We start from the raw sequence: 27,388 nt of genomic DNA on the forward strand, positions 1-27,388 counted from the left end.
TGGTAGCCAGAAACCTTTCCATTGCAGAGTTGAGTAGCCCTGTTGACAATCTGAATGATCTAACCCTGGAGAGGTCGTTACATCCCCCTCGGTTTAGATAAAGTGAAACTGGGAGTCTGGAAGAGAGTGATTGTAAATACTAAACGCTAAAATCTGTTTGTTTGTTTGTTTGTTTGTATCTGATTGCGGTTACTGTTTGGAGCTGATTTTGGGAAAGCTGTTTCATCTTTAAATTGTGTGTGTGTGGAGACAGTTGGGGGGAGGAAGGGTGGGGGTCTTGGTGCTGATCTGGAGGCCGGTGGGGGCTTTTTTTCCTCAGTAGGTGTCTCGGGGCCAGGGGCGGCTGCGCTGGCGGTTGTTCCTCTGGTTATGACCTTGCTGAGCTTCACGTTGGAGCAGCCTGTCCTGTGACTCGTGCCCGTTGGCACTGTGGGCACTGCCTGTGTGCCCACGGTGAGGGGGGTACATGTCCCTGTATGTGCGAGCGTGGCACGGAGAGGCATACTCATCCTCCTCCTCCTCCTCTTCCTCTTCTTCTTCCTCCTCCTCTTCTTCGTCTTCCTCCTCCTCGCCCCCTCTGTGGCACGGGCTCCCCCTCCGGCCGCGAGACAGGGAGTCGCTGGCCTCGTCAGACGGCATCAGACTGTCCTGCTCCAAGGGGGAGTGAGCCTCCTCGCCCACCTCCTCCTCCTCCTCGCCCTCCAAGCCCACCGCCTCACGAGGCTGCGGCTGGTTCTTGTTCTGGTTCTGAATGATTGAAGTGGTGATGAAGAGAAAAAAAAAGATAGAATGAATCAGAGGACAGCTCTACCTCCGAAACCAGGACAACATCTGTACGTAGCTTCTGGTAAGAGGTGTGACAGTTTTTCTGCCACAGCAGACACACAGAGGGTGGACAAAGTAATGCGAACACCATATGAAGAAGGACTTTAACTCTAACATAGCTGTAATGATTACAAACACTGCGATAACATACCATCTTCCAATTATATGGAAGCAAACATTTTACCAAAAAAAAAAAAAAAGCAAACATTTGTTGATTATAGCTTCTCCATGTGAGGATTTTCTGCTTCTCTGTTTGATATAATTATAAATAGATTATCTTTGTGGGTTGGACAATTGTTCAGACAAAGCAAGCAATTTGAAAATAGAAATGATCCATTTTTCACAACTTAGTAAATTTAATTTGTCGAGAAAATGTTGGTCAGATTAATTGATAATGAAAAGGATTGTAAATTCACTGAATCATATTTTCATTATTGATTAATCCATCAATTATTTTTTCAGTGAGTCAAATAATTGTTTTGTCTGTATCATGGAAATTAGTGAAAAATGGCTGATACAAATTTCCCAGAGTTCCATTCACAGATATTTTAAAATTGCTTATTTTGTCAGCCAAGAGCTCTAACTCTAAAGGTTTTCAGTTAACAATGAAAATCGTCATTTCTCTCAAAGTCTCACAGAGAAGTGCTGAGAACAACAAACGTATTTTCTTCTTTAAAAAGACTCCCCATTACTATGAAAATTGTTGCTGATTATTTTTTCTAACCTCTGTTGCTGAAATGCTATTTGATATTTATGAGGGCAGTCTCTGTTTCTAGAGTTCAAAGGCACAAACTACAAGTGCACTGCTCAAAGACACAGTCAAAGTTTATAATATGTGGGAAATCATGACAGTAAATACTAAGCATAACCTGCCATAATCTGCTGCTACAGTTAATATCTGGCATGTAGCAGTGTTTGCAGTGTCGGTAAAGCCTTCTTCAAAGTGTTTACAGTGTTTTGTCTGTGTGTTAACAGATTAATACAGACACTGAAAAGAAATGCCAGTGAAACAGTTGAATGGATGGTCAAGGGGTTACTCTTGGAGGTAAAATGTTGTGTATTACACTGTTTAAAGCATCGGTCATGTGCCGTTAATTAGCATTGTCATTCAAGATAGCGTTATGTGCCACTGTGAGCGGGGGCTCCATTCACAAAGCAATGCCTGGGAAAGGATAATCGCCGATTTAATATACTGAACAGTGGTTGAGATTTTTTTTCTGAGCTGACGTTCCATGCAAATGTTTAGTCATTTCAGGCACTTTTTCAATACTAGTATGAAATTGAAGCCCTGCTTTGTGAATTTTCTCCCAGAGAGCTGTCGGAGCAGTGTTGATTCACCTGAGACCATCAACTAAGGAAAAGGAGGAAGGATGCAATTAAAAACAACAAAAAAAATCCCCAATAAAAACAACATGTCATCTTTTCTGTGATGAGATCTGAATGAATAAAATGCTGTTCATTCACTGTCTCAACCTGTGTGTTGCGTTCAGGTGTCAGGAGTGTAAAAAGGGATTGTTGGGGTTGAGAGTGCAAATAGTAATACATATATATATATATACACATATATATATATTATATATAAACCCTACTACTCACCCCATTTTGTAAGCGATCATTCAATTAATTCCTGTGTTTCAGAAAACTGCAAAAATGTTAAGCATGGATGAGTGAAAGAACACACAAGACAACTGGAGACAATTAACTAAAAAACACAAGAGTGAGAATCTGAGATGGGAAGAGCTGGTAAAGACAGTGACAACATACAAGATTCCTACTGAAGAATCTTAAAAAAGTATTAAAACAATGTTCGAGCTCTCCTCATTTTAAACAAACGAGGGCAACAAACTCACCTGTAGGCTAGAGATGGCAGAAGGCGGAGTCATCAGACTTTGCTCCAGTAAGGGATTAAGAGGGGTGGTGCCTGGGAGATGAGTGGCACGCCAGTAAACGTCAAGGTATTCAGACAAATGCTCACAAGCATCTTCAAGCTGGTTCTCATCCAAAATGACATCAAACATATCCTACAGGTGAAAAAAACAACATTACATGATTTTTACAAGAAATTGTGATGCCTTTGGTTGGAATTGTCAATTCAAGCTGGACTCTTACAGGTTTACAAGCAGTGTTAACCACCAATTAGGTGCAAACACCTTGTATATATGATTAGAAAACTATAATGGTAGTTACTGCAAACTCAGATCATTTAAATTAATGATCAAGGATTTTTCTTCCTTTTTTTCACTTTGTAAATATGACTTGATCCCATAAAATATTATGTATTAACCAGTGCACATATTGTACTGGTTGATTTGGAAGGACCAAGCATTATAGCAGTGGAAATGTATGAAACCCTAGCTCCACTCACAGGGGGGCACTGAGAGAGTTTGTCTGCAGCCATCATCTGCACATTCAGGTGCTTGCTCTGAGACTTCCCCCTGGATTTGACGAGCCTCTGGAGCACCTGGGAGGAAGGTATGAGACATTAAAGGTCAGGGAAGATAAGGAAGCCTACATCCAAGCAAATCGCTCATGAGTGAAGTAACCTACACTACCTTTGGCGAAGAAACTTTCACATAGACAATGATGGGAGCAAGGGAGGTTTTGGCTAGCTGTGCGGGATGGTTGATGGTGTCTGCGTCCAGAACCACAAGCTGCAGGGTTTTGGCGAGCTCAAATATCCTCTCAATCTCACTCTGAACCTCCGCTGCACAGACCGCACACATGAGAGATATCAGAAAATTCACTGCCTCTTTATATCAAAGACCTGTTGATTTTTCATGCTAACATTCGCAGTTACCTAGACTGGAACGAGTGTTGGATCTTTCCATTATGGGTCTTTTGTTGAGGACAGATCTTTTGGCTAAGGACAGGTCTGCAGTTACACGGGTGATCGAGATTCTGTAATTGTCACAAATGACAAAACATTTTGTTCAGATGTATTGAGGACCCGACATTCTACAAGTACAGGATTTATTCTATTATCTCTCAGTTTTACTGACCTTCCCTCAAATCTATGTTTCAAGAAGTCAAAAAGAGCTTTCTGCATCATATCCGTCACCTAAATGGGAGGATAAGAGGAAACGAACAGATTTGTTTAAACAGACACAAACCTTCAAAACAGCGTATAAACACACACAATCAAATGTTCAATTCAGATAGTCAGCTAACGACAAATGCAGCAGTGCAGGAACAGTTTCAACAGAACAAATAATGCAGAGCGAAGCAGTTATTCTCTACTGGAGGTGAAACGGGGAAAGGCTGACCTCATAGCCCTTCAGCGATGGTCCCACGAGGACCACCGGCCTCATAGAGGGCACCACGTCGTAGGGGGGGACGTGTTCCTGCCAGAAATATGGGAGGACGAGGGGAGAGGGGTGGAGAATGGAGAAAGAAGGGGTGAGAAACAATGGGGGAAGGGTAGGTTTGTCTGGAAAAGCAATGAAACACAGTACTTTGTCCCTTAAAAAGGTAAAAGTCATTAAACTGTGCATTATGAGATATTATTTCATGCAAACCTACCTGTTTTTGCTTCTGTTTAGCTTGTGAAAACAAGAAAATAATGCAGGAATCAATAAAGGAAAAAAAGAAAGAAGACAGCAGAAGGCAAAGAGATCTTGGAGCACACTGGACAGGTTTTTAGTACTTACATTCACCTGCAGATGGCGGTGTAGTCCTCCAGCTTCCAGTCACCATGTCGCCCAGACTAGAGGAGTTACCCCCTGTTTTCCTGCAACAACAGAAAACTAAATTATCAAACTTGAACTGTGGAAACACATCCTCTGAAGGGTAACTATATCCTGGTTGTAACAAACCTCTGTTTCTGCTCCTGTTTGAGTCTCATCGCCTCCAGTCGTAGAGGGCTGGGGATGAAGGTGATGTCCGCACCCTCTTTTACTAGCCGTCCGATCCACCAGTCATTATTGTACTTCTGTTAAGTTCAGAATGACAACAGTCCCGTGTCACATACTGTATGTCTTTGTTATTTTAAAGTAAGGGAGGAGTTCTTCATCATTAGTTAATGCATAATCACTCACTTCTTTGATGTGCAGAAAGTCTTTGGCATCAAAGTTGACTGCAGCTCCTTGAACCGGACAGTCCTCATCGAGAGCTCCACAGTAACTCACATTCGTCTTTACTGCAAACGCTACAGGTTTGGACTGTAGCAACAATAAATAATTACAAGAAAAACACTCGTCAATGATGGAAACTCCAGTAGAAAGCTAACAGATTGTGTCTAGGGCTGTCACTAATGACCAAGCTCAATATCAGATATGACAGAAAAGCATGAAATTATCACATGAGCAACTAAAGTTAGCAAATGTTTGGCATTTGAATTATTAATTGATTATCAGAATAGTTGACGATTCATTTCCTGTAGATTGACTAGTCAACTAATTGTTGCAGCTCTAACTGCGTCCACTGAAAAACAGAAGTTTGACTGCAGATGTACAATAGGTTTAAATCTTTTGTTTGACTAAATTATGTCTTTGGATTGACTCTTTCAACTGTGCTTCATTGTTCTTTACAGATAGTGGGGTGAAAGTAGATGAGACATATGAGAAAGCCCCCAAAGCAGAGGAGCTCGACATGTGGCTCAAGACATGAAGGATAAGTCTTGTGATATTCAATATTTGTTGTCAAAAAAGACCTAAACCCTCATATCTCTTACTCCTCTGTGTCTTGAAACTCCATTGTTGTTCAAAATATATTAAAAACAGATTGATGAGCCACATTGATGAACATGGAGACTGCAGTTAATGTTGAGTTGAACCCACAAATACCATCCGAATACTGTAATACACAAGTGCACTAACCCCTTGACAAAAGTAGTCCCCAACACCTTCCTAGAAACTACAGTATCCAGCTGTTTTAGGAAATCAGTGTGACATTTAAAAACATAAAAATACAAATTTGTAACCCAGATTTAAAGCTTAATGTATTCAGTATGAACCATAGGGCCTCACAGTTATGGAGAGCACAGTGAAGTTGGAAAGTTTTGAGATTTCATGAGGTTTGTTGACATTTACAAAAATACAGAACATCGCCGGCCTCATCCTTTCACCTACACATTTTTAAACTTGAAAAACACCACAGCATGTATCAGTGTAAATCACTGTATGACCTACCTTAGCTCTGTCGAGCTGCAGCTGTGCCTGGCGTTCGGCTTCACGCCGATACGCCTCGCGGTCCTCCTCTGCTGACAGGTCTGAATCCGACGGTCTACTGGTGTACGAATCAGCCGACCCCTGTCCAGAGATGGTTGGAGGTGGACATGTTAGGGATATTATTGTGTCATATAGGAATTACATGGTTATTTAATTACTTACATGAAGATTATCTAGTCACACTAAGGTTACTGCAGCGTATTCATATGAGGCTAGAGATCTGCTGTTTCCATTTTTACTTTCATCTGCTCTCTGATCCTGTTTGTTTGCAGGTGTGCATTCAAATATGTGTCTGTATTCATGCACACATTCATGTATGAGCCTGCGTGTATCTACAACACAATGCGTTTCTCTCCCACACCAGCCATCCTCTGGCAGACCAAATATAGCACAAAGGAGGCAACTGCTTCCTCTTCTCTCCTGCTTGGCCCCAATCCATTCCATCATCCCCCACAGTGCAGCACATATACATCCTTTATTCCCCTGTTTATTCTCCAAGGACATCTCCCCATTAGCAAAATATATGCTGGCTATCATTTTTCATTGTAAGCGGTTTAAGGACACATTGTGGGTATGGCTCGCACATTACGCTGAAGGCGACAGATAGAGCAAACACAAAGTAAAATGGTAAAAACTTCCCTATAGGTGCTGCTGGCTTTTAATCAGAAGACTTCTGTGGTTATTTTCTTAAACGTCTGTATCATACATTGTAGGTTAAAATAATCATATGGCCATGGGACATTCAGACAGTAACCATGATGCTGATTTTCAAAGAGAAAAAGATGAAAAGGAAACGAATATGAAGTGGTGTTCTAGATACAGTTTGGGCACTCTGTGTGTCTCTGTGTGTGTGTGTGTTTGTGTGCATTTCAGCCCTCCTATATTTGGTATCTATTTGGCTTCTCTGAAGGAGCTCAGTCCTGAATCTGTCAGTAGAAAAAACCCTGCTGCAGTAAACAAAACCAAGTTAGGCAACAGAAAGGTGAGACAGCAGACAAAACAAGAAATAAAAGAAGTGATGGACGAGACACACAAGAAAATTACATTACATTTATATGCGCTGAGACAATGAGGCTCATTCTTGCAAATAAAGCAATACATTGAGAAATGACGTGTAATACAGTTTTCACTTTGGGTTTCCACTTCACTCCAGAGTGCAGTGACTTAGTTGTGGTCATCCATCTTGCCAACATACACAAACAGATCCTCCAGAGGACCAATTACCAGCAGCACAAGAAAAGGAAATTCAGGCTCAAAATACACACAAAAAAGTGCACAGACATGAAAAGCAACCACCACCTTTGCTCCAGCTGCATGTCAGAATTCATACATATATCCCAAAATACCAACAATACCACTTCAAACCCCAGAGAAACAGCAAGCGAACATCTCCTGTTTTTTTTTGGGTTTGTTGTGAGTGTCTATGTTAGATAACTAGATCTGATTTCTAGCACTCACAAGCTCTGCAAGGCAACACTGCAGCAGTGTCAGACCAGCACTGAGAGAGAAGGAAAAAGGGGGTGAGGAAAAACAGAGATAGATAGGGAGAGAGAAAAATAGAGAGAGAGAGAGAGAGAGAGAGAGGGAGGGAGAGAGCGAGAGAGAGAGAAGTGTGGGGTGAATATCTTTGACAAGATATACTGAAAAGAGAAAGATGTTTACGAGGACGGAGAGTGAGCATGACTGACGGATGGTTGGTGCAACGAGAGAGGTATAAACGATCTATACGACGAGATAAAGCGAGGCTATCTCAAGGGGAAGATGAGATTAGAACATAATAAAATGCTATGAAGGAGTGGAGTGAGACCTAGATATCTATACTCACCGCGGATAGAAGAAAAAGAGGAGAAACACAGCAGAGGAGGAGGGGAAGGGGAAGGGGAAGGGGAGAGAAGGTGGGGAGGAAAAAAAGACCATGAGAGACAGAGAAACACAGATAGAAATGGTCAGAGAGAGTTGCATACCTGGCTGATAAGGAGGATGGCGCTAGAGCCTGATAAAGACATGAATCTGAATTTTCTTTCTGTAACGGCGTCCCTGTCTTCACTGGGAGCGCACTCAAACACACAGACATAAAAGTGGAATAAATGTGGTGGTGGGCGCAGGGGAAAGGCGTTATGTCAGAGTGCTGTTTAATGATGTTAGAACACAGTGAACTGCCTAAGCTGTGATTGCCATTCATTATTAATGTTTGGACGTGAGGCTGCTGTACGCTCTCTGTCCTGCTGCCTACCTGTTAACCCCCGCCCCAACAAAAAAAACAAACAAGTGTTACTACTAAAGTAACTGGACAGAAAAATTGTGCATATTGCAGGTGAAGCCCAAGCTGCATTGCAGAGTGTGTAATGACATGACTACATCTTTATCGTCTGGTGTGAGGATGTCTTGTTTTTCACTGCTAATGTCCCCGTCTGGAGGCTAAATTTAACTCTGCTCCTTTCCCATTCTGCTTCTGTGATTATTCTTCACACACTGCAACACTGATGGCCTCAACTCCACAGGGAGGGGCCGACGGGGAAGTGTGTCATCCAGCTAGTTGAGTCCTCAGGAGGGCCAAGTCATCCTACAGTCGAGGGACAGAACAACAGGGGATCTCTCTTCTAATTTCACTACAGTTTTACTAATACATTGTTCAGTGGTTTTACATTTTACATTCAAATGTGTTCTCATTTCTCACTTATATTTTTTTTCTTTTAATAGAATATGTAGATTGGAAATGGCAGTGTGGGTCATACTTTTGTGCAAATTAAATATAACCCTGTGACCAGAACTCAAAATGATTCATTGTAATCTACCGCTCTAAAATTGATTGACGGTCTTTTTTGTACAGTATCTGATCAGTTATTAATGTTGTGAGCAAACCTGCATTAATTCATGTTTTGGACGCTTGGGACACCATATGAAGCTGTAAACAAACAGAAATAACTTTGACATATAGTATTATCATCTTATGAAGGGATAAATGTATTTAGAGTCGTGTTTGTGCCCACCTGAACAATCAATGTAAAAACAACCAATGTTTTGGACTCTGTCTCTCTAGCCGTGAAAGGGTTACTATGTTCACCAGCTTTTTGCTAACTGCAGCTGGAAACAATGCTATGAGAGCTGCGAGAGTCAATCGACACAGTAAAGATGCTGAATGCTCCATAGAGAACTGCAGAGTCAGTTACACATAGTCAATTGAGCCATTGATAACAAACTAATATTGATTACAACAGCTTTAATTTATATAGATTTATATTAATGTTTGTGAATCTTGGTTTGATAGAAACTTAATATTTAATGATTAATAATTACTGCCCCATAATTTAAAAGAAAACAAAAAATGTAGATTTTTTAAATTCTTTAGTTATTTAAGTCAATTTACCTAAAGATTTAGATACTATAAAGTGTATTTTAAACATTGTATCATAAAAGAGTGATGTTATTGTTTACTGACAGTAAACAGTAAAACATTATTACTGGGACTCAGTAATATTTGGTGAGCGCTCAGTCGCAGATGAAAGTCCTCTAAAATTGCACGTCTTACTTGACAACTTGTAGATAATGTCACACTATAAACGACTCCAGATGTTTGCTGTCATTTGTTTCATTGTCATTTAAATACAGTGAAACAGAAAAAAGAAAAGAAAATTGTGCTTATATGATATGTACATGTATAATAAAGTATAGACACTATGCAAACACACACAAAGACACACTTACAGGCATCAATGTGTCGGTTTCAGAGAAATTTTTTCTACACAGTCTTGGAGAAATTTGATATTTTAAAAAGGTCACTGGCATTTTCAGTCTGAATATAGAAAGCTAAAACCAACAACATCATCCCAACAAGAAGTGCAAGAATAATTCTTAGATGAAAAGCAGTCAGTTAGTATTTCTAAGAGTTAACTAAAATTCCCACTCTCTTGAGCTTCTGTGAACAGCAAACATTCACAATCCCATATTTTCTCAAACAAAATGACAGTGGTGCTTCTGCGTTCCTTTGCCAAGTGTAAATGTACAGACATCAGCATGCAGAGAGCATTTTAACCAGACAGCAGCCAAGATGACTTTTTATTGGTTTGCTGATTCACAGAATTAATGCTATGTTTGTAGTTAAACTGCAGTAGTTAAACAGTAGCAGTGAGAGTTAAAAGTATACCCACTTATAAGCAACTGAGCTTCCATACTCTATACTCTACAAACAAAAAACCCCCACCTGGGTTGGCACTAAAGTTCAGTAGTTTTCAGTAGGTTAAAAAGAAAGAAATTTGCATGTCATGTTCCTTTGAGATGATGTTGTATAATGTGGAAAGTGTGCATGCTAAAGCTAAAAATCTGATTTCTCTGGCTTTTTTTTGTGCAGGAAGGAGATTTTGCACAACAGCAGAATACATTATTCAGGAGGCTGGAACACCCCCCCCCCCCCCCCCCCCCCCCCCCAAAAAAAAAAAAAAACCAACAAAACTGCAACTCCAGCGATTTGGAAATCCTGTAGCCAAATATCCAATTTCAAAAAGTGTTCGATTAACTGTGCGGTCATAATTCAATATCAGCAAGTTACACATGCACAGAGCTCTGTGATACACAAAGCAATAAATCACACAGTGGTTAAACATCAGTATCAAAGTCAAGATCAGGCACTTGTCAGATTGATCAATCACACAAATCGAAGAGCAAGTGTGGTGTTCTTGATGGAGAACATGAGATGGTAAAAATTGTAAAAAAGGTGAGAGGGGAGCGTACATGGGTAAAAAAGAAAAAAAAAAGTAAAGCAGGTGGAGGAATGAGAAAGAAAAGCATTGTTGACCTGTGTGTGTGTGTGAGAGAAGAGGGAATGGGGTGAAGGGGGAAGACAAAGAAAAACATGAGCGGCAACCATCCGATGGAAATGCTACAAAGAGGAGGATGGGGGAGACAGGAGTTTCAGATGCAGAGGAGAAGAAGAAGAAGTAGAAGAAGAAGCGGACTGTGTTGGGAGTCATTTGTACTTACTCATTTAATGTGGTGGTGGTGATGCTGCTGCTGCCGGTCCCTCCCTCTCTCTATACACTACGCTCTGTATGCAGACACACTACACACTGTGTCCCATCCCCTAACCAGGGACGACCTGCACTGGAGTCGACTAACAGCAACACCTTCTATTCTATTCTTACCCCACCTCAACCCAACACACACACGCGCACACACACACACACACACACAGCTTTTGCATCACTTGATCGAAACCACCTCTCTCACATTATTTGGTATATCAGATCAAACTCCCGCATGCACAAGTGGAAACTGTTGTAAATTCATTATAACAGCTGTTTAAACCCCCCCACCCCTTCGCCCCCCCACTCATTTTTTCCTCAAAGCCTCATGTCCTACATATAACACATACATCCACATTTATGGCAGCATACTGCTTATTGTATCCTGCTGCAGAAATGAGTCATACTCCACTGCTCCTCCATAGACACCCCACCCCTTTCACAGACAAGAAACTATCTGCTCTGTTTGTGAAATCTACTCCCCCTGCATAAAACATATACTGTATTACCTTTGAGGAGGAGGAGGAGGAGGAGGAGGGTGGTCGGGTTTGCCTGATATGCGTGCCGAGAGAAGGTGATGATTGAAAAGAAACTAAAGGTGCTTGTGTGTGAACAATGAACCCACACGTCACGTTGCCCCAGGCCTTCAAAATGAGCATCATGAATATTTTAAGCCATGCAATATTCTCAGGGAATCTGGAGATTGTCATTAAACCCCTCGCCCCTCCAAAACCCCTTCCCTCCAATCAGGATAACTAATGTCCCCTCCTGAGGAAGATGCCTGCTCAGCCATTTTTTGCCTCTACCAGGAATGCCTCCCAGCTTCACTGCTCCACTTTCCCTCAACGCTAACGCTGCTCTGCATGTAACAGGAATTTTGTGAATATTGTGTTTACAGATATTAAACAAAAGACGCTTTCTGGTATGAAAAGAATATCACCCCTCTATCATTCTTAAAACTTCAAGAGTGAGTTTTAATGTGCAACTTTATTTTAAAGAACTTTTAATGAAGTGTTTCAACTATTGTCGTTTTAACATTTTTCAATTTCAGCTTAAGTTTAAACAAAAGCTGATTTCTGCACTTTTTAAATATTTTTTCACTTTGACAATTAATTTAATTGCATCCACTTTGAATGTGGAATACAATTCATGTTTTTCTTTTGTTTATTTTTTGTTATTTTTTAAATTCAATATCAACTATAAATATATTTGACACAAGGCTGCAAGTGACGTTTCATTTTATTGTAGTTTAATCTGCTGCTTATTTAATCAATCAGTTTACAAAATGTCAGAAAATAGTCTTTACCTGCTGCAAAGTCTGAAGATCTACATGAATCACATCATACAAACAATCAGAAAACCCGAAAAATCACAACTGATAGCTGAGAAGTCGGAAGTGTTTGACATTTGTACCAAACTCTTTAATCGATTATCAAGAGTTAAAGATTAATCAACTAATTGTTTCATCTGTAATTTGATATTTGAATAGTTTTACTAAAAACCAGTACTGTGTTATTCAGATTCAGGGTTGAAGGACTTTCCAAGTTTGGGTCCAATTAAATATTTGGTAGTGCTGAAATAATGAATCAATCAATTTAATCTTTGGGTTTTGGACTTTTCATCAGACAAAACAAGCAATTAGAAGACATCACTTTGGATTTCAGGAGACAATAATTGTAAAATATTTGGGATTTCCTTTTTTGTTTTTTATAAACCAAATGATCAATTGAATAATTTACAAAATTATTAGCAGACTAACCGATTTAATGAAAATTAACATAATTGTTAGTGGCTGTCTTAGTTTGGTGCTTTTGCTTGATAAATGATTTTAAGTGAGACCAGGTAACAATTCATACAAGCATGAAAGGATAAACATATTAAATCGACAATTACGTACGTACGTATGTGTCTAATGCCTCTAAAAGCTCCAGGTCATATCAGACCAGGTGAGACTGAAGAAGAAAAAAGTAGAGTAAAGCTGTACCAGGGCTGCAATTAAAGATTATTTAAATTATCGATTAATCTGATGACTATTTTCTTGATTAATCATTGCTTCCTTTTGTCAGTAAAAGATAAAGATGTCTTTTAATGTCTTGCTTTGTCAGAGCAACAATCAGAAACCCACATATTCTGTTTATTATCAAATAAAATCTTAAAATCTGAGAAGCTGCAAACAGCAAATATTGGCATTCTTCCTTTAAAAAAAAGACTAAATTAATCATTTGATTAGCAGAAGAATTACCAATTAATCTTCTCTCAATGGACTTATCGATTGATTGTTGCAGCTGTAAAGGGTTTGTGTTACTGTTTATGAGTTCAATTTTTCATTTGGGAGAGGGAGATGATTTTACTTCAGTCTCACTTTAAATTATTAATCCATCATCAAGACATTTTCTAACAATCAGTGAATAAAGTAAACAAACTAATTGTTTCAGTGCTTCTTTATTTCAATAAAGATGCATTTCTACTTCTTTCCTCTAAACTACATTTTTAGATTTCCCAGTTTAGACCAGATGAAGCTGGTTTGAACACTTAAAGGCTTCAACTAACAATCGTTTTCATTGTTGATGAATCTGCTAATTACAGTTCATTATGAGCCTGAGACAATCATCTAGTCTAGTGTTGACTTGTAATTGCTTGTAACCAACAGTCCAAAACCCAAAGACAGATAAGTTTACTGTCATATATGAGAAAGAAAAGCTGACAATAACCACTTTTAAGAAGAAAAATGTTCATTTTTACTTGAAAAATAGTAAAGTATTGATCATTTATCTGCAGATTCCTTTTTGATAGAATTGAATAATGGACTTTATTTAGTTTTATTGAACTACCAGATGATCCAAAGACAATTTTCCACATTCGCAGACAATAAAACTGTATTCTATTGAAATGTTTTCAGCTCTAGATTAATAAATTAAGTTTAAGCGGATGGAAATACCCTACAGAAGGTGTCAAAGCCTGCAGAAAAAAGAAGGCAGCCTTGTAGTTTCTGTCGTTAGCACATCAGACCCTTTCTGAGAAGGGATATTTGAATCCTTCCCAGATCCTGACTTTCCCTCTTTGATGTCATGAACCTTGGGGATCGAGCGGCTTGGGATGAGCTCTGCATGCACAGTCCGTCTGCGGCTCTGAGAAACTCACAACCTGATTCCTACAGGGGTCGTGTTCTCCCCTCTGCTGGACTCTCTGTGAAACTACAACCAACTCTCATCTGCTCTGGCACACAAATCAATTAAAACCATCAGAAACGACACATAAATTAACACCGTCTTCATTATAACTCATCAAATCAGCAGATCTGGATGTTAGGTTATGTGAGATTCACAATGCCCATGCAGTGACAGCGTGAGGGGAATCTGAAAATCTCTACTGCTTGTTTTCAGTCTTAAATAATACAAAATCTCAATCTGAGTCTTTTGCACGTGCTTGACCTGAAAACATAAATTAGAAAACTGTGTTGGGATTTTGATGTAGCACTCTATTGCTTCACTTTGCTGCTCTCTGTTGGACAAAAGAACAACTGCAACTAAGGAGACTGCTCTCTGAATGAAGATACAGGGAAAAATGTTCATATATTGGATACCAGCGTAGTAAATAAAGCACTACACTACTAATGACATTTTTTTTTACCTATTTTGAGTCAGTAGAATATATCTGAAAAACTACAGGTGCCAACAACAACAAAATCTGTCTGTACTGACCAAAAAAGCAACTTAATACTCTTTTCTAGCAGCTTTCTCCAGACCTTAAAGTCTTAATTGACAATAGATGCCACAGATGTGACCTCCTACTGACAACACATTTATGAGACAACCTGCCAGTGACTGCCATGTAGCCCACAATGCATGAATAACTGAGGAAGGACCAGGCAAGAAATGGCTCAGAAAGCTTTTACCTGCCGTTTGATGAAGCTGGACGTTGTGTCAGAAGACGTGCTGCCATCTGAGCGTTTGAAGCGGCTTTTGCGTTTAGGCAACTTCCTGGGCAGCTGTGATCACACACACCACACACACACACACACACACACACACACACACACACACACACACACACACAGGTGAGAGAGAAAAAGGGAGAGCAACAGATGAAGAGATAGAATGGATAGCATAAAACCAGCTTCCACTATAATGATTTTTAAGGTTTTCCTTTATAATTTAGGCAACATAAAAGTACCTTTAAGGAGGCTGAGTGTAAAAAAGCTACAATAATCAGCTGTAGCTTTGCCAACATCACACATCTATATCAGGACTACATAAATGTAACAGCACACAGATGTGTGTGAAATGCAATTGGCCTCCTGTAACGCAGTCCAGTAATAAGACAGTGTGGATGTTGCAGTGTGTTGACAGGCCCTGTAGATTCAGGCTACAGGTGAGTCAGAGTCATGCTCTGCACCTTCAGAGAAAGCTCCAACATACAAGTCCTATCATGTTACATATGTGTGCCTGCTTCCCTGCATGTAGTCTACATTGAGCCTGAAGCAGGAAATGCATTAAAATAAATAAAGCATCAATACAGAATCCATACAAAGGCCTGATCTGCGAGTTCAGACTAAAAAAGCAGCAAATGCACCAACATCTATGGAGATTTCACGCTCCTTTTGTGTGTGTCGCTTCATTAAATCAGAAGAGAGGACACTTTCTAATAATTTGCTTTTCATCGATCAAGCATCAATCTGCAGTTTCAGTGAAGGCGAGAGGTAAAGAAAAAAAAAAAAAAAAAGTAGCTCGATCGGTGCCAAAACGCGACGCCTCAAATTCAACAACAAGTAGCAGGACCATTTTTCTACACTTCGCTCGGTTATCACACAAATGTGTGAATAAAGAGTGATCAGACTTACCTGGAAATAGTGCGATTGCGAGCCGGTTTCCGCAGCAGACAGAGGGTCTACAGGCGATTTGGACATTTTGACTTGCACCATCTATTGAGAGCGCAGGGAGGCGGGATGCGCACAGACATGGGTTACTGGAGGAAACAACGAGGGATACAAAATACATCTGAATGCATCAAAGACAGCGAGGAGGCAGCACACAGGCACGGAAACAGAGAGGAAAAGGCCAGTAATGTCCATGCTGAGCTCATATTACCGGAGGAAAAAACAACAAAACAAAGAAAAATGTCTGTTACATTAGGAAAAGGTGAAGGAAACAGGAAAAATACCGGAGCTAAAATAAACCGTAGAGACCGAAGCGTCATCGGTCGTGCAGAGGCCCGTACTGACTGTGTCTCTACCGGGGGAGTCAACGCGCAGGGGCGGATCCAGTGATTTTGGGGGCCCCAGGCTTCAGTTTCACCCTCTCTCTAACTGGGAATGCTGGTATTGGCAGGGGTAGAAGAAGTACTTGAAAGTGTTTCCTTAAATAAAACTATCAACACCACACAGTAAAATTATTATTATTAATTATTAGTAATTTTTACAAACCCTGTTCAGAACCAAATTATGCTCCACACAAATATTGTAATGGTGATTTCCACTCTAAATGCACTCATAAATCATCAGCAATAAAGACAAAGTTGATTAGAATATTTAGTCTATGTGTTATCTTTGCATCCATTCCAGTGAACAGAAGATTAATCTAAGAAATTGCCTAATAGTAAAAATGACAAGAAATAGTCTTAGAAGACAATTTTTCATTTATTTATTTTAATAAATTGTTAAAGCTGTATTGCAGACTTTTGTCTCCCCCTTCTGGCAGTGAAAGTAACTACAAAATATTGTTGACTCATGCTTACGTCTTAGGGTCCGTCACTATTGTTTTGGCTGTAAAATGGTGAATAAATTGATTTGAGTGTCACAAAACCCCAGCAAACTATTTGGCCTGAAAACATTTGGAAAGCATAGAGGAGCTGCACAGTTAAAGCTACCCTTACCTTTGTTACATTTTTACCAGCAGAGTGAAACTAAACTACATATAAATGAATGTCAGTTACAAGCCCTTGCCAAACAAGTTCGGACCGAATGATATGATTGGCCGAGTGACCTGCCTGTTTTCTCCTTCTGCATTACATAATCGCACGCACACCCACCCGGAAGAGTCTGTTGTGGATCCACAGCATTATAATACATCCATGATACACGGAGATAGCTGTAAACAGACAATAGTGACTGACAATGTCCGACAAAAGCGGGTCACGGCTTCCACCTCCAGCCGCTCCAACGGGGAAAAAGAAAACTATATCAGAAAACTATTGTAGTATACGTTCACTGAGGGGGCGGGGGAGACATAGGAGGGAGGAGGGGTTGTTGCTGTTCAAGTTTTTTCAAAGTGCTGTGTGAAATGCAAGAAAGGTAAGAGTCGCTTTAAATGATTTATCCCCATTCAAGTAAGGGAATACTGGAATTTAGTCTCTGGATGTGCATTTGAAAACCCAGAGTGGGAATGTCCCACCTGACATGAGATTTAAAAACTCTGTAACCTGTAAAATAAAGTGATTTATCTTGGTGGCTTAATCAGTATAGTGTGAACTTGTTTGGCAAGGGCTTGAATGTAACTGATGTTCATGTATATGTAGTTTAGTTTCACTCTGCTGGTTTAACTCATATCAATGAATAAAGTGATGCTATTAGTTTTTTAAAGTTCTTTTTTAACAAACATTCAGATCCTCTAACTATTGACATATTTCATGAGTAAAAGCTGTAAATCTTTGATGCAGTTTTTTGATGGTTTTATTTTATCCTTACCTAAACCACCATGTGATTATATGTATATGTAGCGGTTGTGTACTCTATCTCTGTTGCGTTGTGTTATTGAAGAAGCACCACCACCTTGACTTTCGGCATCAACCAGCCATTTATTCTGATGGTAAAAGGAGTGATATCCCACAGTCAGTCTCTGACATGAACTTCTCAAAAATGCACAGAGACGGCATTCACAGACTGTCACTCTTGAGTTACAGAAAGATTAAATAAACAATACAGCATACCTGATGGTAAAAGGAGTGATATCCCACAGTCAGTCTCTCACATGAACTTCTCAAAAATGCTAAAATAAAACAACATAAAATAAGGTAAGTTTGACTTGGTGTTAGCTAGCAGCTACTACTATTTACACACAGAGCTAGGCTAGCAAACTACTGATAACGTGGTGCACTCAACACCCTGACTTAAACAATTCAAAACAATGGTCACATGCACATACAGTATTTTAAGGCTTACGTCCGCATATAGGAAGATACAGAACCCACTTTTAGCCATAAAAACAAGGTTAATAACTCTATTTTTACAGAGCTAATAAAATGTACACCTGCCACAGAGACGGCATTCACAGACTGTACCTGAGTTTAGGACGCACCCCTCAAGTCTACAGGGACCCAGCAGAGGGCGCTGCACTCATGTTACTCACATAATCTCTGTGGTAATAGCCATTATTCTCAGAGAAAATAAATAATAAAATAATAAAATATACAACACAATAGGAAATGGACAAATGGCCATAATACATTTAAATCTGTGAAAATATATATTAAAAACAGTACATTTAGAAATGGCAAGTGAAATCATTAACTCCATTACATATACACATGTAGTTCTCACTTTGAACACAGTGTGGCGCTTTAGTGCAGGAAGTGCATGTAGCCAAGCTCCAGGTAATGATAATCAGGTGTTTGGCAGAGAAAAAAAAAACAATTTTTGACCGTGTAGGTGCTGAATGGAAACATCAATGTGAATAAATATGGATGATGAGGTTATCTACCTGCACTAAGGTGAGCATGTGTATGTCGACCTTATCCAAAGTTATCCAGTGTACTGGATTGGTTTATTGTTAGGCCCAGAGCACGCAATCTAAAACAAGTTAACCTGTTCACACTTCAGTGGCGTCTGTCAGTACTATCTAGCATTAATTATTTTTGTTTTAAATCACTACAAAATGTAACAGATTAAAATATACCTCACAGTCGGCCATGCTTGATGAAAAAGAGGGTGTGGCTCTACTGAAGTCCACTTTAGATGATGCTGAGCTCTCTAATTGGCTTATAGAAAACCAGTCAAATACATTTGTGCATTTGGGTGGAGTCAAATTAATCATAGATCTGCACATCCTAGAAAAGTTATATCCATAGGAATGAATGGGTTAAAACTGGGGAGTGAAAGGGACGCCCTATCACATTTTTTTGAAAGGGGAACATCTTCAAAGGAAAAGTTCAGCTATATGAGCTAGCAAGATATAGTAATGTACATAAGACATGCTGATAGGTGAAATTGTTACTTGTGGACAAAGGAAGGCTTAGTGTTTCCACTCATTATGCTAAGCTAAGCTAAGCTAAACATCTCCTAGCCCTGACTTCATATTACAGTAGATGATGGGGATCAATATTAACATCTGTCTGCAAGAAAGTTAATAAGCATACTGGCAATACATTTGCAGCTCAGTGTGGCAACACATATGTTGTGGTTTTAATTACTGTATAAAGCTGCTTTATGTCTGTATTTTGTATCTGAAGTAAAAAATCTCACCATTTCTTCTCCTGCTCCATTCAGCAGCCTGATTGTACTTCAACAGATCTGTGTTCTGTGTTAGAAACAGAGACAGTATCATGCAGTTTGTCCACCAGAGAGCTCTGACAAGTTTATTGTTCAGCTGAACTAAAATATCCACTGTGAGTCGGGCTGTAATAATAATTATATTTCACTGAGTCAAATGGCTAATGTTACAGTGTGACAAGCCCCCAGAGAATATTCATTTAACTCATTGTCTTGGTTTTACAGCCCACATTGACTGTTATGGTAGGTCTTGACCCTATCAGCTCTGTCTCCAGCAACAGGTTGCAATTTAAAGCAAACAAGTTACTGCAAACTGCCTGCCCAGAAAAAAATCTGCACTGGTGGTTATCTGATATTTTAACTGTTTTTATCAATTCTTTGATTATGTAGTTTTGTTGTTGCTGATTGTGGGTTTTTCTTATGAATGTTTCTTGTTTTAGCGTCTCTCTAGAAAGAGAAATCTTGACTGTCTGGCTGAATAAAGATTACTTAAAAAAGGAAAGTCCTTACAGGTGATGGTGACATGAGCAAATAAATGTTTAGTCACAGACTTCCCTGCTATAACTTTATCCTCTGCAGGTTTCAGCCATCTGACTTCACTCATATCCACATTAACGTAGATGAGTGTGAAAAAAACTGTAGTCAAAAGTTTGGACACATCTTTCCATCCACTTACATAAACAGGCAGGTTTCTTTTACATCCATTTTCCAGTTATGTGGCTGAGGCTGAATCTATTTTTGAACTTGAACAAACTAAACAGCTTTTTTCCTCACCTGTCTTGTGTTGTAAAAGTCTGCCTTAATGGGTTCAAGCTGAGTCATTGTTACAGTTCAATGTTTCCAAAGAACGACCGAGCGACTTACTTTCTCTGTTAACTTTTTAGTCCAAAAAATGTCAGAAGATGGTAAAAAAAAAAAAAAAAATCTATTCACAATTTCTCCAAGGTGACATCTTTACTTTACTTTTTTTGTCTGACTAACAGTTCAAAATCCAAAAAATATTCAGTTACTATCACATAAGGTGAAAAAAAGGTGTTTTTGTATTAAAAAAATACTTTAACAAGATTAGTTTATGATTATGATTAATGTTTAGATGACAATGAATAATAAAAACATAAATGTATCATATTAATTGTTCCAGCTCCACCTAACATAATGTGACTGCAGCAGACACTAAAATTCCCTGCTATGGTTGATCTTGTGGCCTGACTCTTGAGTCCCTCGCTGCCATTCTCCACCTGTTCTCCAGATGCCCTCTGATTTTTTTTCTTTTTGGTTTGTTTGGACTAGACTGAGGCTGAGAAAGACTTGGCATGATATCTTTTAAATATGCTCTTATGAGTTAGACCGTAGTCATCGTGTCTCTGTTTTTTTTTGGTTTTCTGTTTGCTTTGTGTTGTTTCCTCCTGTATGCATATACTCACCTGCCTTTAGTCTTATTAGCCCTGTCCTGCTACCTGTGTCTCATCTGACCGATCAGCTCCCAGTCTGCCCTTGTGTTTTGCCACCTATTCCTCATTGTTTCATTAGTTCAGTTTATATTTAAGTCCTGGTTTCAGTTCAGATCTGCTGGATCCTTTGTTCATTCTGCTGCACTTTGTTTCAGTTTTTACTTTGACCTGCCAGCTCTGTCTTTGTCTGCTCAAGCCTTAAATAAAGAAGTTATTCTCCAGCATGCTCTGTTCCCCTTAATGTTGCCTCTGCTGTTTCCAAGCTGCACTCCCAGTGTAGACACCTGCTATGGCAGCTTGCTACAGACACAGTGGAGTAAATATTATGACTTACATAAGCATCTCAGTACTTTAGTACTCAGGCACTTGATGTTTCTACACTTAAGTGAAGTTTCTAAGTTTGCTGCTCCTTTTGTCCTATACTGTTATTTACTGCTATGTTTTCCTTTACTGTTTTATGTATGGCACTAGGCTATTTAGTTTCTGCTTTTGCTTAACTTTTAAAGAAAGGAATGACAACAATTAACTTAAACTTAATGTCACACACAATCTCTTGTAATATCTTTGGTGGAAAGTAACAAGTTTACTCAACATTTTGAATTATGAACCTGGCATGCTTACAATAGTTTAGTGACACTTTACACTTTTATAAAAGATAAAGTCTCATATCTCTGTTACAGTTTAATCCAGCTGTCTGTGCGGTAGTACTTCATGTTCACAACCTGATAAAGTATATCAAGTTACATAATAACATGCTGCACACAAGGTCATGCATCAATACTTTCTTTCTTCAAAATGAATACCATCAGTTTGGATAGTACTTAATGTTACTGCATTAAAGAATAAACTTTAACTTTAATTTTTTTTTAATTCATTATGATACTTAACATAATCTTATTAAACATAATGTTGGTGCACAGTGACTCCTGGAGTAAGTCAGACTGTACAATGCTGCACTATAGTTGCACTTTAGGGTCCTTTTTTTTTTTTTTTTTTTTTTTTTTTTCTATATCACTATTTTTTGAGCTGCTGTAGCAATGAATTTTCCCCACTGTGGGATCAATAAATTTACCTTTATCTTTAAACACGAAGTACACAAACTCAAATTGGTTTGTTAAACCTAATTACACACATTACTTGAAACAAGATAAAATAAAGGATCTCTTAAGTTTAAATGACGACTTGTAGAAGCTGATTTACTCCACAGTAATGATTGTGGGCTTTACATGCAGCATTAAAGTGAGAAAGTCTCACACTTTAAACTGTTGTATATTACAGCTCACAGGCAAACTGTCTGCAGTGTCACCTGTTGGTTTCTGTTTGTTTAACAGTAAAAGTGTTTTGACTTTATCACCTCTCAGCTTTTTAAATATGTCTCTGTCAGGTATGATTTAAGAGTAGTTTAGACAATGACAGGGAAGCAGTAGATGTTTCTTAGAAATGTGATGCTGTAAATGAGCACAGTTTGATTCCCAGAATTCACTAAAGGTTTCACATCTCTGTTGGATTCATTGTTCATACTGTATTCGAGACTTACATTATTACAATTTTTAAAACAAAAGTAAAAAAGTGAAAAAAGGGCATTTTAAGATTCATTAACATACAACTTCATCAATGACAGTTTATTTATAGATGTATTCACTAAACTCTCTCAGCATTGTCCTCTGACTGTTTATTTGTCCTTTGTGCTTATAATCCGGATGATATCATCTCAATATAAAAAAATCAACACTCATTTAGTTTCTACTTTATTTGTCATGGGAAAAAACATTGTAACAGGTTACATTAACATGATACATATGTTATGCATATAGGATATAGCCACAGCAAATTTGTTTAACCCTCTCCCTGGTTACACTTTTCTACTTAAAAATAAGCCTGTATACGGTAAGCAGTGCTGGAAAAATACTGTGCAAAAATACTGCACTTTTGTATTTACAGTATTCACAATGCACCGTCACCTTAAAGGACCCTATTGAGCATCAATCATATAGACAACACAGTAAAGGACAGTGCTATTAAAGATGCAAAGACAATATTTATACAGTTATCTATTAATAACTGTGCAGAGTTTAAGTACAGTTTGTGTGCTATCACATTAGCCAGGTGGAAGTCAACATTGTCAAAGACAAAGTCATTAATTATCTGTACAAAACATGATTTAAAAATAGAGTTTCAGTAGACGGCCAACATGTTGAAACTGTGGAAAGCTTTAAATATCTCGGTACAGTTCTTGACTTCAAGGTGAGCTCCTCTGAAAATACAGAGCTTATTTTACAGAAATGCTCACAGCCACTTTATCTTCTCAGAGGACTCAGCAGCCTTGGTGTTAGTCAGCAAATTTTATAACTAATGTACAAAAGTCTTGTTGAGATTGTTTAAACTTTTTTTATTTTCCCACCTGGTACAGTCACTTAAACTGCAGGTCTAAGAATAAACTTTCCATTATATTGTCCTGATGGCAGCTGAATAGTTGGCAAACCCTGAAGGTCCTTGATTCAGTCCAATCCTCTGCTCAGCCAGTTTGAGTCTTTGAGCTCCGGGAGGCGCTACAGAGGTCCTCTGGCACCTAAAACTGTATTGAAGAAGACCTTCATCCCAAGTCTTCATCAATATTCTTCACTCCGCAAACTGGCTGATGAGATTTAAGCCTCACACTGTTTTTAATGTATAATGGAGCCTCGTCTCTATGTTTATCATAGATTGCTTCACTGTCAATGTAGTTAATGTATGAATACTATGTAGTTTATCTTTTTCATTAGACAACTATTATGTTAACCAATTTCATGATAATGTGTTATATTTAAGATTTAAGTTTAAATTAATATATAAGTTAATAAGTTGATATATAAATACAATAATGTAATAGTTAAATGAACAAGTAAATACTGTAATATGTTAAAATATATACAGTAATATAAGTTAAATTAATATACAAATACTGTAATTTGTTAAGTTAACATAAATGTATAAGTTAAGTTATATATAAATAATATAATAAGTTAATATATACAGTAATAAAGTTAACATACAGTAATATGTTAAATTGCTATATAAATATACAGTAATATATAAGTTAATTTAATATGTAAATACAATATATAAGTTAATATAAATACAGTAATATACTGTATGTTAAGTTAATATATAGATACAATGATATATAAATTTGGTTATATATAAATGCAGTACTCACATACTATGCTGATTTAAAGTCCAAATATTTAATTTATATATATGTGTGTGTTTTATTTGTGGGCCTGACAGTTTAAAAAGAAACTGAAAGTTGAACATATGTTTGTGCTGTCGTTTGTCTCTTCAGTTAAAAACACTTAGTGACCTCTTGCCCTATTGGTCTTTACAAAGCTCAACTACATTATGGTAAATAATCCCATTTTGAACACTAGTAATCCATATTTTGTGATCTTGAAAAGTTTGTATCTGGATCAGAGTCATCCACTTAAGTGTTGCTTTGATAAACAAAAAGATTGATTGTTTGATCCTGATGCAAGAAAAGTGACTTGCAAAAAAGTGATTTCCAGATCTAGATAATTGTGGTCCAGATAAAACTTTTTGAACAACTGGGACCAGACCCCAGCTGGTGGTGCAGGGCTCGGTTTCACCTCTAGAGGGAGTGCCGAGTTACAGAAGTGGGAATGAAGAGTGGTGTGAGCAGGCTGAGGACAGCTGCGTCAAGTCAGACACACCACACAGGAACTGAGGCGGATAACACTGAAAAATACACGTTTATAACAAGAGTGAAATTACACAACACTGTCAAATGAGATCATACAGTAATTATGAAGTTACGTTTCATAACTTGTTTTCACTGGAAGATAAGTAAAAATTACATGCATTAAATTGATTCTAGCTAAATTTCAAAATGGCCCTTTTACCAAATATGTTTGATACAAAATAAACTGATGAAGACTGATAATAAAAATAAACTGGAGATCCAGGGTGGAGATCCAGGGTGGAGATCCAGGGAATCAGGCCGTGAATGAGTGCTGGAAGGTCTGGCATGAAGCAATTGCAAAAGACGATCTGGCAAAGAGTGAGTGGACAACAGGAGTATATATATATACAGGCTTGATTACTGATGAGCTGCAGCTGAGAGTCCAGGTGATTACTGATGAGCTGCAGCTGAGAGTCCAGGTGATTACTGATGAGCTGCAGCTGAGTGCCCAGGTGATTACTGATGAGCTGCAGCTGAGTGCCCAGGTGATTACTGATGAGCTGCAGCTGAGTGCCCAGGTGAACAGAGTTAACTGATAAGGTGGGTGTGGCTGATTAGCAGGAGTAGAGTAGAGGTGTGGTGAATGGAAATTTACCAGCAGCAGGAGAAGAGCAGAACAGACTGTGACATTTGTTTGTATTGATTCCATAATGTATTTCATCTGTATTATATGTTTTAATGTATGTTATATTGAACACTTTGGGTGTAAATACATGTCTGGCTATAAAATATTTGGGAAAGTGAAATATGATTTATTTTCATTACTTGAAGTTCATTTTGTTAGTATTAATTACACACTTTAAGTGTCATTTTCAATTCAAGGCTTTGACTTGTATTTGATATGGTATTTTCATAGTTTCAATATACTTTTCAGTGGTGGAAAGTAAGTAAGCACATTTACTCAAGTACCATACTTAAATACAACTTAGAGGTATATTCATTTGATGCTAATTATATTTCCACTCCACTACATTTCAGAGGGAAATATTGTACTTTCTACCCTACTACATCTATTTGACAGCTTTTGTTACTTTTTAAATTAATACTTGACACAGTGGATAATATGAAAAGCTTTTGAAATACAGCGCATTGTTAAAGACTAAACCAGTGGTTTCCAACCTTTGTGGCTTTTGGCATCTTACAAAAAGCAGCACTTGTCGGGGACATATTAAGTTAAGAGATCAGCCAAATAATTATTTTGTGCTCTAAAAACTGAAAACTGATAGGTGTACCAGAACTTTCTTTCCTCTCCCATTCATCATCTCACAACTCCTCAGATTTTTCTCTGCTGACCCTTTAACCACTGGCCTAAACTAGCTAACTGTATATAAAGTAGTATAAACTAGCTAACTGTATAAAGTAGTTGAAACTAGCTCCACCTCCAGCAGCTACAACAACATGCTGCTCTAACACTGATGCTTCAGTATTAATAATATAATGATGTCATTTATAATAATATATCAGTCAAAAGTCATGCATGACTTTTACTTGTAATGGAGTATTTTTTACATTGCTGTATTGGTACTTTTACTGCAGTGAATGATCTGAGTTCTTCCACCACTGCTGTCTGCAAGGAGCTTTAATGTGAACAATAACCGGAAGTGTGCTGCTTGGACGTCACCACCGCCTTGACAGTGGTGCTTGGAGCCGAGAGGGTCAGGGGGAGGAGAGGCAAGGGAGTGGAGCGAGAAGACGACAGGAGGAGATCCACAGGGGTGACCACTTTAACCGGACCATCCTCGGACAGCTCGCCCACCAATGTTCCTCCAGCCTGGCTGCTGTGCTGCGGTGCTGCCGGGCAATAGAACCGCAAGATGATCACGGTGAGTCCGTCTTTCTGACCGTATGTGAGTGCTGCTGCTGCTGCTGCTGTTGTACACTGCAGGCCGACATATATAATATATGTTCACCCGTCACACAAATGTCTCAAACGCTGTTGCATTGGACTGTAGACGCCTCTGCCACTTCTCCGTCAATACACCATTTCTGCCGGAGTGAATGACATAAGGCCTCCGCTGCTGCTGCTTCATGCTGCTGCTGCTGCTGGTGGTGGTGGTGGCGGGCAGAGGATACACGGTCACTACATGTTTTCATATAAAGATACATACATATAAACGAGGATGAGCGGTATCACATTGCGCTTATGTGTCTTATTCCGGCTGACAGTCCTGATCTGAAGGCTGCATCTACACGCCTGCAGGTTGCATTGGATGCTTCAAAACGACTCACATTTTTATTTATTTTTTATAACCACACAACTTTAAACTTCTCCACCTACAACCTCTCTCACCTCTATATGTGCACATGTGGGGTGAATCAATGTTTTTTTTTTAATATATAGTTTTTTTTAAAAGCATGAATCACCGCTACAGCCCTCCATCCAGTCACTGATGCTGAGGAATGTGCAGAAGGAATAACGTGTTTATACCTGTTTATTTACTCAAGACTCATGTTTGTCAATACACTCATCCCGCCAGCTATCGCTCCTCTGCAGACTGAAGGACGTGTACAATAAATATGAGATAACATAAAGCGCTGACAACGGCGTGTTTGTGCTTTAAGTTGGTCCACCGGACGCAGCGGAATGGTTTCATGGTCCCCGCTATGGTTGTCACATAGGCCACGGTGTTATGTAACAAGAAGCCTACGCTGTTTGAATGCGGGCCCTCACACACGGCCTGTGCATGGCATTTTTTTCCTTTTTTTTTTTT

At 38.7% G+C, this 27,388-nt stretch overlaps 2 protein-coding genes across 2 annotated transcripts in view; one reads left to right on the forward strand and one right to left on the reverse strand.

Moving 5' to 3' along the window:
• Positions 1–315: 315 nt before the first annotated feature.
• LOC128356919 (voltage-dependent L-type calcium channel subunit beta-3-like) lies at positions 316–7,996 on the reverse strand. The gene is made up of 14 exons (XM_053317106.1): positions 7,955–7,996; positions 5,952–6,071; positions 4,860–4,982; positions 4,638–4,753; positions 4,479–4,552; positions 4,345–4,364; positions 4,089–4,166; positions 3,825–3,883; positions 3,623–3,723; positions 3,378–3,529; positions 3,191–3,286; positions 2,676–2,846; positions 591–693; positions 316–524 (listed from the first exon to the last, which is right to left on the reverse strand). The coding sequence occupies exons 1-14, from the start codon at positions 7,994–7,996 to the stop codon at positions 316–318; spliced, it is 1,464 nt and encodes a 487-aa protein (XP_053173081.1).
• An 18,366-nt stretch (positions 7,997–26,362) lies between these two features.
• Positions 26,363–27,388, forward strand: part of LOC128356916 (adenylate cyclase type 6-like) — a 39,593-nt gene continuing 38,567 nt past the window's right edge. Inside the window, exon 1 of the mRNA XM_053317103.1 lies at positions 26,363–26,500. The gene's annotated coding sequence lies outside the window, so the exon portion shown is untranslated. The remainder of the gene's footprint in view (positions 26,501–27,388) is intronic.

Source organism: Scomber japonicus, chromosome 4 (assembly GCF_027409825.1).
Source record: "Scomber japonicus isolate fScoJap1 chromosome 4, fScoJap1.pri, whole genome shotgun sequence".
NCBI classification, from domain to species: Eukaryota; Metazoa; Chordata; class Actinopteri; order Scombriformes; family Scombridae; genus Scomber; species Scomber japonicus.